The 14,229-nt window shown below is 46.0% G+C and overlaps 1 protein-coding gene and 1 non-coding gene across 2 annotated transcripts; both read left to right on the top strand.

Moving 5' to 3' along the window:
* Window positions 1-3,180: 3,180 nt before the first annotated feature.
* On the top strand, window positions 3,181-6,200 carry LOC115530476 (probable endo-1,3(4)-beta-glucanase AFLA_105200). Its single transcript, XM_030339258.1, has 2 exons — window positions 3,181-3,428; window positions 3,702-6,200. The coding sequence occupies exon 2, from the start codon at window positions 4,170-4,172 to the stop codon at window positions 4,914-4,916; it is 747 nt and encodes a 248-aa protein (XP_030195118.1). The 5' UTR covers window positions 3,181-3,428; window positions 3,702-4,169; the 3' UTR covers window positions 4,917-6,200.
* A 698-nt stretch (window positions 6,201-6,898) lies between these two features.
* LOC115539417 (5S ribosomal RNA) lies at window positions 6,899-7,017 on the top strand. The gene has a single exon (XR_003975877.1). It is a non-coding gene; the product is annotated as a 5S ribosomal RNA (ribosomal RNA).
* The last annotated feature ends 7,212 nt before the right edge of the window (window positions 7,018-14,229 follow it).

Below are 14,229 nucleotides of genomic sequence, written 5' to 3'. Positions count from 1 at the left end.
GGCGTTGCCGCGGTGACCGTCGCCGTGGACAAAGGGCGGGCGGGGCGCGGGGAGGAGGGCGGGGGGCCCTCCTGCCCGCCCTCCTCCAGGAGGGCGTGTTTCCTGACCCTGTGGGCGCTCGCGCTGGCCGCCGCGCTCTTCCTCGGGCTGACCATTTTCCTCTGGGTGCGTCTGGCGGCGCGCAGCCAGGCGGCCCGGGGGGGGGGCTCCTCCTCCTCCGCCCCCGCCCCTGGGGAGGCCGCGCTGGGCCTGGGAGACATGTGGGCCGTGCGCCGGGCCTCAGTGGGCGAGCGGGCCGAGTTCTGGTACGCCAGCCCCAGGACGGCGAGGAGGAGGGAGGAGGCGAGGACATCGGAGAGGGAGGGGGAGAGGGAGAGGAGGGGAGGGAGGAGGGGGGTCGCGGGAGAGGAAGAGGGCTCCGGGCTCATGACCCAGCCCAGAGTGACCTTAGAAGATATCAGTGATTTCTGGAGCGTCAACGGGAGGCTGGCGACAGAGCGGCCAAGTGACAGCAGGAATGAATACATGTATTATTAATATTCTTCGGGCAACCTGCTACGTGCAAAAAAAACAATTGTTGCCAACTACTGCATTACGATTGGTATTGGTCTTTATCCTGCGGACCAATCACAACACAAGATGTCTCAATGTGTGATCAAGTGTAACTTAATTTGTTTTCATGGTGTAGCCTGCATGTAACATGTTGATTAACATGCGGAATCTATGTTAGTATAGTGATTGTTTTATGTCCTGTTATATTGTGAAATGAAATTCTATCTCCCAAGTTTTGTTTTTTTAAATGTCTTCATCTAATACTAGTGGTTGCTACGGTAACAGTCCACTCAGCTCTACTGCGTTCATCTTGTCAGGGCTGAGAGTCAAACGTTTCCTGTGACGCTCGGGACCTTCCGAGAACTGACCGGCCTCTTCATGAACTAAACATGACCGGCCGCTGTTGACGCAGATATCAGTTCAGGTTGAGTCAAAAGGCGTGACACCTGTCCTCATCATGTCTGACAAAACAGGATGCCTACGTCCGATTGATCAACAAAATGTTTATGCACGTCTGTGTGCGTGTGCATGCGTGGTGTGTGTGTTTATGCATTTGTGTGTGTGTGTGGTGGTGTGTGTGTGAGTGCATGTGTTTGTGCATGTGTGTGTGTGTGTGGGCGTGTATGTGAATATGAGCTATTATCTTTAAAACATGTTGAATTTAATGGTTGGTATGACTGCTATAAAATGAAGGCCCCTCATTCAGTGTTACCATTTGTCTCGATGTGTGCTAGCTAGATAACCAATAATATATAGAAACCAAATAGTGTGTGAACACCACCAGACCGTTCTGTTGGGTAAACGCCCGAACCACCGGCGGAACTTAAAACGGAAAACCTGAGGGCAGAACGCGACACTACAACGTTTTTTTCAGGAGTTGCGATCAGCCTACATTTTATATCCACAAAATGAACTTTGTGTTGTGTCCATTGGTACAAGGTTAAAGAGTCAATGGGATTCAGGGTATACTTTACTGAGCACAAGGAAAACGCTTACTATCGCTGGTGCTCTGCTCAAAGATAGAAATAATACTTATACAAATAAAAATAAATACCTAAAAACTAAAATAACAGCAAATATAACTGTAAGGAAAAGTTGAAATATAAAGAATAACAATGTGTACACCAAATGTACAGGATATATATGCAATGTTTACTAACATTTAGAGGTACTCTTCCATCCACAATATGATGTATTTGCAAGTAAAATGTGTATACGTTAGTGACAGAAGAGAAGAAAAGGGGAATGCAATTTAAAGCTTTGTTTCGTTTTGCCTCAAATTATTTTTGAATCGTCTTTTTAATTATTGAATAGGTGAATAAAAAATAAAAAATACAAAAAAAGTAAGCCTTGATATGCATTCACAGGCCAAAGGCAAAGCTGACCCCAGCCACCGGCCTTATCTTCGATTCGCAGGAAACTTGGTATCAATGAGATCCCTTATCCATTTTAGAGAGAATCTGAGTCACGGTTTGACATTAAATGCCGCTCATGAAGTAAGACAACTTTATTTATATTGCGCTTTTAACACAAGAGGCAGACTCAGAGTGCTTCACGTAGAAACATTGTCGTACAATAAAATGAAATAATCAAATAAAATAGATAAGGAAAATTAAAGGTAAATGAGTGCTTCTGCATCCCCTATAGCAATGTTTTTGCATTCTGCACCAAACCTTGATCACTTGTTCAGCTGGGGATGCCATCTCTGTGCATACTAACTTCATCAAGTTCATCTAGGGACTTTTGAAGTGGACTTCGGATGGAAAGAATAATGAAAATTTTGATTTCCACATAAGTCAGTTCTTTTTTAATTTTATTAAGAGGCCTTATATACATTTCAATTAGATGTATCCAAATAACATCTACATCAAATGGTGTATAATTTAGACAGGTTGTTACTTTTGATGTACATCAAAATGTATCGAGGTGCATCTTACAGCTACAGGAAGAAAACATCTTCAGCATGTTAACCAAGGCCTTTGTACCGACTTTCAGAAACGGTCGTCCATCAGTGCTGATCGTTTCACTCTGACCACAAATTATAGCGCGCCCGTTGGCGAAGCTTTCACAAACCTTTAAAAGACCTGCCCTCCAGGATGCATTTAACTTGAGACACCTTTTCTCGTATACCCCATTATAACAATCGTTATCGACAGACACTGTTAATACCTATTTGAATATATTCCCCCCCTTGACATCTGCTGTGATTCCAGTGAAGTTCTTTTACATTCGGACTGTGGTAGGAGGTTGTATTGGTGCGAGTTCCAGCATTAGTGTTGTGGAAGCTACTCTATAGATGTACAATGTATGAATTATATACTTTACAGGTTGAGGAACAGCTAAACATGCAACAATGTTAAAGTAAGAGTCTTCACAAAAACAACGAATGAAACAAAACAACACTGAAGACATGCTGTTTAAACGGTGTTTGTGGCATGAAACAACAAAATAAAAAAGATTTTCGTAACTGTCGTATAACGCCCATGACAGTCTCCACCATGTCTAACGTTGCGTCATGTTTTGCTGACAAACAGAAACATTACATGCAGAATTGGGTTCCGTGTAAAGATCAACTTCTCCTTTTGAAGTGTGGGACCAACAGTCAATATAAGAGCATCAACAGATCTCTTTCCTCTCATTACTCACTCTACCTCAACTTGCACATAGTGAAACAGGGCGCGGCATTGTGAGGACACAGGGGCGAGAGAGAGGGAGAGAGAGAGAGAGAGAGAGAGAGAGAGAGAGAGAGAGAGAGAAAAGAGAAGTATGAGCAGCGGTGCACGGTAACACACAGAGACACGTGCACACTGAAGTGCGTTGGGCTGTGTCTTGATGAGCTCGGTGATTCAACTTTTCTGCAATCGAAGACTTTGGGGGTAAGTCCACTCTCTATTGAAGCTATCGTTCTCTTAGTGTATGCTGGGGATCATTGCATTTGACGGAAAAGGCATATTGTATGGTTGTCGCTACGCGTGGTTCTCGTTGGCACGAATAAGCACAACTTCCTTAAAGTGAAGTGGTGAAGAAATAAAGAGTCAAAAGCAAAGGAGAACAAATTGCTGCACACATGCTACGCTCCCTATTTCCTGATTCATATTTCTCCCTGTTTTAAATAATACAATAATTGGCTAAACGTTCCTTATCTGCAGGCCACAGGACCGCCTGGTTGATGACAGTGTCGAGGTTCTGAGCCCGGTCCCCGACAAAGGCGCCTCTAAAAATAAGAAGAAAGGTGAAGGAGGGAGGAACTCAAGAGTCTTTTCCGGCCCCGTCGGTGCTCAAACGCTGTCGAATCCGATTGTTGCCACGATAGTAGGCCTTCCCGGTGCCAGGTCGGCATGACGCTTTGCTGTGCTGAGAAGATACCGAACTTTACTCTCTAACTCCTGACAGAGAGAGAGAGAGAGAGAGAGAGAGAGAGAGAGAGAGAGAGAGGGGAGAGAGAGAGAGAGAGAGAGAGAGAGAGAGAGGGGGAGAGAGAGAGAGAGAGAGAGAGAGAGAGAGAGAGAGAGAGAGAGGTGCAACAATTGCCGAAGGAACACTGCAAAAGGACTTAAACGCTTAAACAAGGAGGAGAAGATCAGACTTTTTACAGAATTCGTTGACTACGTCGAATCATGTTGTCTGCAAATGCAGGTTGGTTTCTTTCCCCGCTTCGAATTCTGCTTCCACTTCTCGCTGTCCCCTTCCTCCTTACACCAGAGGCCGATCTTACCATCTCAACTGCAATCATCCCTAACACCAAGGAACCGTTCATGCAAAATGGCCGACCAACGATCGGTACGACCGGACTGCCCACCATGGTTACTGTACCGAGTGAAGAACCAACCACAAGTCTAGGAGTCCAAAGGATACAGGCCCAGGGGCCTGAGTCACCCTCTACAACGCCCTGGCAAGCTATTCTCCAGAGGTCAGAGAACCACACCGAGGCAACGACCCCCGCCGGCACTAGTTTAGATACCACATCCCATGTTCCCGAGGCTGAGGCCTCGCCCACGGCGAGCTATCACACGGAGGCTCTTGTGAGGTCAACCAGCGCAAGGCTTGAGTCAACGGAGGCAGCAGCGGTAGTCTCTGAGGCCACCACAGCCTACGCCACACCCATCCTCGCAACCACCGACACCAGCCCCGGGCTCGCAGCCGCGACGACCTCAGGCTCTCAAACCCTCCGCTCCTCTGAGGCCTTCGCCACGTCTCGCAGCAGCGCGGCGACTCCGGATACGCCCACGCCCACGCGACCCCCCGCCGCCACCGTCGGGGGGCGGAGGTTCTTCTCCGTCCTCACGACCCCCTCCCCCGGCTCCCCCCCGTCGAGCCAGACTCCAGCGGCGTTTGGTCCGCTCGGCCGGCCCTCGTCCCCGTGAACCTGACCCCTACCCGGGGGCGCAGAAGTTCCCCGTCCTCTGGACCGCGCTGGTGGTCCTGCTGGCCGTGGCCGTCCTGGTGGGCGCCCTCTGCCTGTGCTTGTGTGTCAGGCGGAGGATGAAGCGGAGCCGGGTGCTTCACTTCGGGAGCCGCGGCTCCAAGAAGAACAAAGGGAAGGAGGGCGACGCCTGGGCCGGCCCGGTGGCCATGAGCAGCATGGCTGCCGGGGCGACGGCGAGGGAGGAGGCGGGGGACGAGGAGGAAGAGAAGAGGAAGGGCGGGGGGAGGAGGAGGTGCTACTGAGCACCTTTGGGGTGGACGGGACGGGGAGAAGCTCCCCCAACGGGAGGAGGGGAGCGGGGAGGGCAGAGGAATTACCGATGTTGTTCATCGATGAAGACGAGGTGGAGGGGGAGGCAAAAGATGGAGCAAACAAGCTGGAGGGCGGAGGAGGAGGAGGAGAGGTGGAGGAGAAGGGGAAGGAGAAGGATGGTAAAGGACTCAATGGGAATGAACAGACGAATGGAGGCACTTCATTCTCCTACATCACGGCGGTCTGAGGACTGTGCTACTAGGATGGAACGTGATGATGATGTTGCAGCAGACTGGTATTTTTCGATTGGACTTCTACTTGCTGAAACCTGAATTGCCTCTGTACATAGCCGTACACCTCTAGTTCTGTATATAGTGCTTTTCGTGCTTCGAAATGCTTATTTTTCACTTAAACTTGGGGAAGACCCTTTACAATTTTTTATCAGATAGAAATCATGGGTGTCAAATGCTCTTATTACAATCCTTTCTAGTTTTGTATTAATACATTGAATAAAAGCAATGCGTATTTACTCAAGATCCATGCAAACTTTTATATCGACTTTATTGACAGCCTTCTGTACTTTGTATAGAGTTTTGCTTTAGAGTCTTTTTCGTTTCTTTTTTAATGCAAGTAGGCCTCATAATTCATAAAAGAATATGCAATTATTATGAAAGAGCATTGTCAAATTGAAAATGTATTGATTATAGTTGAAAGAAAGAAAAAAAAAGAGCTTTCATGAATAAAATATAATACTGCGATACAGCAAGAGTAACCTGATGCTAAGGTATATTTTTTGTCACAAAATAGTAGTCTTAATGTCAAAGGTTTTTCACAGATTACTGATCAGCCTAAATTTTCCCCATTTTTCCTATTTACATCCAAGCAAAAAGTCGGAAAAAACTGTGTCTCTGCTTCCCACATTGCCGCCCAAAATGCTGGTATGATTATGAATAAAGTATTTCAGACCGTGTGGGAGTGTGTGTGGATGATGGCTGGTTTAGGAAGTACTCTGGTGTGATTTATTTGTGAGACTGTCAATATGCTTAATATTTTGAGTAATATTCATGTTCATATTCATGCAATATTAATGTTAAGCATATTGACAGTCTCACTTCGACGGTCGATCTTTGAATATTGATAACAGTGTGTACTTTTTTTTTTTTTTAAGTAGGCCTACTTCCGTCGCGCCTGGGTTGGTGTTGTCACGCCATGGGTGGTTCTCCGGGCTGCAGCTGGACCCTACTCGGTTTAGGCAGCGTCGGACTCGGGCTCGGCTGGGGCTACACCTGTGCACATTGAGTAATCAGTGTACAGAGGTTAAACCAGCCGTGTCCACCCTCTACTATGGCAACACGGAGCACCAGGCCATGTATCAGCCTTATAATAAACCGGCTTCAACGTCAGCTCCGTGCCTGTGTCCGGGGTTTGTAGAAGCCTAAATAAGGCAACCTAGGTTGCGTGTGGAATGCCGCATATTCATCGCTACACACAGTAGTTGGTAAATACCCTTTGGTTGAACTCATATTTAAATCACTTAATTATTATTTTAAAAACGACAGGGAGTTTTGGTGTAAAACAAAATCCTTATCTAAATTAAACTAAGATTAGCTTTCCCCCCCATATTTCGTGTGCTCCTGTATAAAATGTTGTTTGGCGACGGCATGATTTGCTTACGGCCATACCACCCTGAACACGCCCGATCTCGTCTGATCTCGGAAGCTAAGCAGGGTCGGGCCTGGTTAGTACTTGGATGGGAGACCGCCTGGGAATACCAGGTGCTGTAAGCTTTTTCTTTTTCAACTCGGGCTCATTGCCTCCAATAGCCTACCGTCGCCTGATCTTCACAGCCGACCGTTTGGGAGAATTTAAGCAACATACAGAGACGGATAACGTCTCTCCAAACTAATTTTGTCAAACATGCGGACAGTATAGTGAGACTGCCGGCAGGGAGCACCAGAGAGCTGCAACGAAAGTTCTACTTTTCTTTAACTTTCTCTCTCACACACGCACAAGCGACCACACAGTGTATTTCAGTTAAATAATTAATTAATTAATTAATTAATTCTGGTGTTACACTTAGACGTCGACATGGATAAGTAATCCTACTGAATCAATTACTGCCGTTTCTATTGAACTAATGAATGTTTTTGTAAAAATGTAAGCAGCTTTCTGTGTTTGACTTGGAATGAATAAATTAACTCTGTATTTTATGAATTGACTTAGCATGAAAATTTGTATCGACTAAAAAATAAACTTTGACCTGTAATCTGATAAACTCATAACTGCAAATACGATTTTGTGGATGGATTACAATCCCATCAGCTACTTTAGTTTACCTGATGTCGTTGATACATAAACCAATATCATCCCACTGCAGACGCAAATGGGCGTTAGGGTTAGGGTTAGGGATAGGGTTAGGGTTAAGGTTAATTAATTAATTATTTAACTGAAATACACTGTGTGGTCGCTTGTGCGTGTGTGAGAGAAAGTTAAAGAAAAGTAGAACTAACCCCCTTCTTATTCTTATTCTTCGACGCCTTTCTCGCTGAACTTTATTAAAATGTCAAAGTGTACTACTCCGAAACCATGTAAATAGTGTTGTAAATAAGCTTCCAAAGCTTTTCAAATCTTATTTGGAAAATAACTTCACATGGTGTGTCTTTTTACAATTTATTCGTTACCAGCATTCGTAGTGTTGATCAGCAATGAAATAGTCCGCTATAAGACGTTGACGTCGCTTATGGCGCGTTTCCACTGCAGGGTGCGGAACGGATCGGTTCGCAAAGGTGCGGTACGGGCGTTGCGTTTCCACCGCCAAAAGTGGGCGTGACCCGGATTAGCTGTGCCCGTTTTGGCCACGTTTTCAGTACTCCTCCGTTGGGTACTGAAAAACGAGACGAGACGCCTGAAAGGGCACGGGAAATTCTAGCTACACACCTCCTCCATTGATTGGTCGACAGAATCATCACTTCCGGGCGACGTGGGGATATAAAAACAAAAAACAGCAGCCTCGAGGTATTATTCTTTACAATTAACATGTTGCGTAAAACGCTTGTTTGGGCGAACAAGGAGGTGGAGACGTTCGTCTGCATTCTTGGGGAGGAAGACGTTGTTGCGAATGTTTACGTAGCTGCCGCGGCGATCGACATCCGGCCTACCTAAAGGGTACTGTCGGCGGTGGAAACGCGACTCGGAACTGAGCTGGACTATACCGCCCCTCCTACCGCACCTTGCGAACCGATCCGTTCCGCACCTGCAGTGGAAACGCGGCATTAGCAACCGAAGACGCTGGGGTTGACAAGTTACGGACTACTACCCATGCAAGTGAAGGGAGCGTTCCACGGCATTGAGAAGACCGGTGTAATTAAAGGCCTATAAAATGTCTGTTTATGGCATAGATTTCTCCTCAAATTAGGCCAATGATAACAAAAAAACAAAAACACAAACGCTCGATCAAAGGCACGACCCGACAATCAAACCCTCATTGTTTAAACATGAATTGGCTAAACAAATGACCACTATAGCATATTTAAACACAATTCAAATGTGCAGAGAATATTTCCATTGGTCATTCTCAGTGGCGGCATGTTGGTGGGGCACAGTACACACAGTACACTCCACTGCACAGTGGTGCATTGGAGTACAGTGTACCCCTTATGTTCTTTCATGACGACCAATAAAAAACAGCAGTGTTACCTTTGTGTTTTTTTCATGACGACCAATAAAAAATGACAGTGTTACCCTTATGTTTTTTTTCATGACGACCAATAAAAACACAACAGTGTTACCCCTTGTGTTTTTTCTTGACGACCAAGAAAAAACGACAGTGTTACCCCTTGTGTTTTTTTCTTGACGACCAATAAAAAACGACAGTGTTACCCCTTATGTTTTTTTCATGACGACCAATAAAAAACATCAGTGTACCCCTATATACTTTTTTCATGACGACCAATAAAAAACGACAGTGTTACTCCCTATGTTTTTTTCATGACGACCAATAAAAAACGACAGTGTTACCCTTTATGTTTTTTTCATGACTGTAAGGGTATAAGAAATACTCTGATTATTTTATTGAAATCCCTGCAAAAATATGTATATCGCCTGTAATTGCATTGTAATGAGGGGTTCAATTGCGCCATCTGCTGGTACCTGGAAGTCTACATATATGACCGCAACCCGAGTGCTCTTAGTAGTCTTGTAGTTCTCTGCTAGGGTAAGTCACGTTCCGATGTTGCTTTGAAAAGTGTTATGAAAAGTGAAAAGTGTTATGTATTATTATTATCGAAGCTAACGTGAGATTTATTCATGTTATCATTTTCGTTTTACATTGATTGTTGCTCACGTGGTAGTGATATTGTTTCGCACTGAGGTCAATGTTATTTCCCCGTAGACTAAACCAGTGGAGGTGCTAAACTACAAATTGTGTATATGTGTGTCTACCACTCATTACAGGTAATAATTGTGTTGTAATTGTGTGTTTAAAGTGTCAGGACGTTTGCGTTTCGGGTTTTGTCGGCCAGCATGTTGTCCGCCATGTTTGAAAAAGGGACAACGTGGCCTTTGTGATTTGATGGTCACCACTAGTGGGTGCTGTTACAGTTTAATCATTTATTTGATGTTGCGTCTTGCATTTAGTATTTTTCTATTGATGATTTCATAAATATATAAAAAAGAATGATGTTTGTTAAAAAACTCATTCAGATAATTGGATTGAATTCATTGTAAAAGCAGTAACGTTAAAACCCAGTTAAAACCACTATACGATCACATGTTAAAAAGTATTCTGTTAAAAACCATTTTAAGTCACATCTTAAAATGTATTTGTCATGTATGTCATGTAATTGTAAAAGATGTAATGTACTTTAGTAGTCTTGTAGTTCTCTGCTAGGACTAAACCAGTGGAGGTGCTAAACTACAAATTGTGTATATGTGTGTCTACCACTCATTACAGCTCAGCTATAAAGGATCACATCATCCTATCCAGCCTGTGTGTGGGTTCTTGGCGGGGCGGGTACAAATCAGTTACATTGGTGCCGTGACCTGAGAACTTCTATCAAGCTCGTCGAACCGCTGACCGTCCTGCCTACCACATCGTTCCATGAAGCAACCAGTTCACAGTATTTGCAGGTTCACAGTTTACAAGGGTAGCAAATATTGCAGTGAAGCTCATTACTATACACTGTACAGTGTGTCACAGTGGCACGTATAATTTTATGTGGCATAGCAGTAACTGTCACACAGATTGCTGATTTATTCTACCGTTTTGATTCATTTGCTATTTTCCTATTGATGATTTCATATATTGGGGTGGACTGTACTGTTTTGTGCCAGACATTTTGAAACATGTCATTTCAGAGTAATCAGCTTTTCCCACGGTTTGGCACACCCATTCATGTTGGCAGAGGCAGGGGTATGCCTACTCCTATCCCCTTTTCTGTTGATAGTTTTACCCCAGGTGTTAAATTGCCCCCATTAGAGGCAGTTTCCAATACTAGCGTCCATGATGCAGCTGACCAGCACACTAGCTCCCATTTGCCTCAAGTCACGTCTACGCCAAATCCTATTAGTGACAACTCTGAGGGTGTAGCTGACCAGATGAGGACTGTCATTCAGGAGATAGGTCATCAATTAGCTGACAGCATCATGTCGCGTATGCAGTCACACAACACAGTAGCTCCTGATTTAACTGTCACACAGAATGTGACGAGCACACTGAGTCAGCCTAGCCGTGTGTCTGATGTATCTCAGGTTCAGGTTGTCACACAGAGGAAGGTTAAGGAACCACCATCATTTGTAGGAGATGGGTCAGATTCAATCAAGGTGCATGAATGGGAAGATCTGATGAGAGCATTCATAAAAAAGAGTAATGTGAGAGTCGAAGAGCAGGCTGAGGAAATCCTTGTGCATTTGAGGGGGAAAGCTAAAGATGTAGTGAAGTTTGGCATTAGGAACAGTAACATTGATATGCATGCTCAGCCCGACATGATTTATGGTCTCCTCAGAAAACACTTTAGCTGTACTAGGTACTCTGCTGTCCCTTTAGCTGACTTTTACTCGACTTTGCCTAAAGACCAGGAAGACCCCTATGACTACTGGCTGAGACTAAACAGAGCAGCTGACCTCGCCGTTGACTGTCTGAGAGAGCAGGGCAAGACGCTGGACAACCCTGAAACGGAGGTGACTCGCATGTTTATTAGAAACTGTCCCTGCAAAGACCTGGCCCTCACTTTCAGGTCCAAGACCATCGAGAAGTGGTCAGCATGTGAACTACTGGAGGTGCTGAACGAGTACCATGCCGAGATGAGCTGCAAAGCAACTCCCCCGGTACATGCTGTGAAGAGGATGGACGTTGCAGTACACACAGCTGAGGTGAGCCATAGCCCGGCCCCTGGCCAGAGTAGTCACGTGCCACCTCAGGCCCAGAGCCCTCAGTATGTCCCCCTAGCGGAAGTGATGGCTATGTTGGAGAAGGTTCTACTGCGTGGGACCTCTGACCAGTCACAAATGAGGAGGCGAGCTCCACCCAAGCGTCCTGAGGACAGAGTTGACGGGTTCACTGACGTGCCATGCATTATTTGCAAAGATGATGGTCACAGTGCTTTCTCTCATTGCCGGGAGAAGAGGCTCTGCTTCAAGTGTTATGCTCCAGGCCATTCGCGCCGTTACTGTCCAGCAAGGAGGACCACTCCACAGCCTCAGGAAAACTGACCAGTCTGCACACCAGGGAGGACTGTGCAGACCGGCTAATTGAACCTCCCACCAGTTATGAGGAACCCGACATGCTGGATATTAAATCCCTCTATGAGTCACATAGCAGTTATATTGGCAGTACAGTAATCTCATCCAAGGAACTGATCTTTCAGGGATCCCAGAGGATAGCAGAGACTGACAGCTTGTTCTACACACCTGTACTTGTGAAGAATGGCCCCACTTTCAAAGCGCTGTTGGACAGCGGGTCGATGGCCTGTACAATAAGTGAATCTGCTGTTGAGTCCTTGCTGCAGCAATACCCTGACATGAAAAGAGACACAGCTGATGATTATGTCATTGTAGGTTGCGGAGGTCACCGCGTTTCCCCCAAAGACATGTATGACCTTGATGTCACCGTTTACGGATGCAGGATGATCGTTCCAGTAATGGTCGTTCCTGGCCAGACAGAACAAATGATCCTTGGCAGCAATGCTATCAAGCATATTCTAACTCAACTGAAGAACACTGACGGCTACTGGAGGCTAGTTTCCTCACCCGACAATGGTCAGACTGATGACCACTGCCAATTCCTGTCGCTGCTTTCCAATACAGAGAGATGGAGAGGTGAATGCATTCCAGATAAGGTGGGAACAGTGAAAGTCAAGAGTTGTGTGACACTGAAACCACAGAGCGAGCACCTTGTCTGGGGCAAGTTACCTGAGTCGGCTGTGATGTCAGTAGGTAGTACTGTGGTCGTTGAACCGACCCAGTCTAAAGCCAGACCCAAACAAATCCTTGTTGGAAGAGTTATTACTCCACTTTGGGGAGATCGATGGGTGCCTGTTAAAGTTATTAATCCTACAGACAGAACTGTGGTGCTGAGAAGGAACGCCAAGATCGCAGATGTGTCCCCCTGTATAGCAGTAGAGGACCTGCCTAAAGCAGAGGAGGTCAAGTGCAACATGCAGTGTGTCAGAGCGAAGATGTGCATTTGAGGTCAGAAGAGGACATGGTGCATGCCATGGAGGCTCTGGGACTGCAAGACGTTGATCTGAAGTCATGCGAAGTGTCACTACAGTGGAAAGACAAACTTGTTCACATCATTGAACAGTATGAGTCAATCTTCTCCAGACACAAGATGGACTGCGGAGAGGCTAAAGAGTTTGTGCATCGCATCCACCTCGTTGACGACAAGCCGTTCCGACTACCTTACCGACGCATACCACCAAGCCAGTATGAGAAACTGAGAACGACTCTGAATGAGATGGAAGAAAAAGGCATTATTCAGAAGTCGAGCAGTGAATATGCATCTGCACTTGTTCTCGTATGGAAGCGGAATGGAGACCTCAGAGTATGCACTGACTTCAGATGGCTCAACGCAAGAACTGTGAAGGATGCCTATCCACTGCCGCATCAAGCAGATGCTCTAGCCGCACTTGGTGGAAATGCTCTATTCTCTACGATGGACCTGACATCAGGCTTCTATAACGTCCCCTTGCACCCTGATGATAGGAAGTATACAGCATTCTCATCGCCCTTTGGACTTCATGAATATAACCGTCTCCCTCAAGGACTTTGCAACAGTCCGGCTACCTTCATGAGGATGATGATGTCCATATTCGGTGACGAGAATTTCACAAGCCTGTTGTGTTACCTCGACGACCTGATGGTATTTGCGCCTACAGAGGAAGTTGCACTCAGACGCCTAGAGATGGTGTTTGCTCGCCTCAAGGAGCACAACCTTAAACTCGCACCCAAGAAATGCTTCTTCCTCAGAAGGACTGTGAAGTTTCTTGGGCACGTCATCAGTGAAGATGGGGTTCAAACAAACCCTGAAAAAGTGAGAGCCATAAATGATCTACAAGTCACAGGACTCATGGAGTCCGATGGGAAAACGCCTTGCCCTAGTAAAATCAGATCGTTTCTAGGCATGGTGATGTACTATCAGAGTTTCATCGAGGCATGTTCTGCGAAGGCTAAGCCGCTGTTCAGACTCACAGTTGAACCTGGTGCTCAGCGCAAGCACAAGAGAGGTCGCAAACCTGTGAAGAAAGGAGGTCCTGTGAAACTGACTCCTGCTGACTGGTCCGACGCATGCCAGAATGCGTTCGAGACACTGAAACACGACCTCATGACAAGTGTCACCCTAGCCCACCCGGATTTCAATGCCCCGTTCATTCTGGCTGTCGACGCATCCTTTGATGGGATTGGAGCTGTCCTGTCCCAACTGCCACCTGGTGGAAAAGTAGCCAGACCTGTTGCCTTTGCGAGTAGAACGCTTTCTCGTTCCCAGCTGAACTACCCTGCAC

Source organism: Gadus morhua, chromosome 2, assembly GCF_902167405.1.
Source record: "Gadus morhua chromosome 2, gadMor3.0, whole genome shotgun sequence".
NCBI lineage: Eukaryota > Metazoa > Chordata > Actinopteri > Gadiformes > Gadidae > Gadus > Gadus morhua.
Note: the sequence above shows the minus strand (reverse complement) of the source record. Positions and strands in the feature narration are given on the sequence as shown.

What these genes read in the sequence shown, in the direction of transcription:
- LOC115530476 (XM_030339258.1), top strand. Translation starts at nt 4,170, where the DNA reads ATGTTGTCTGCAAATGCAGGTTGGTTTCTTTCCCCGCTTCGAATTCTG.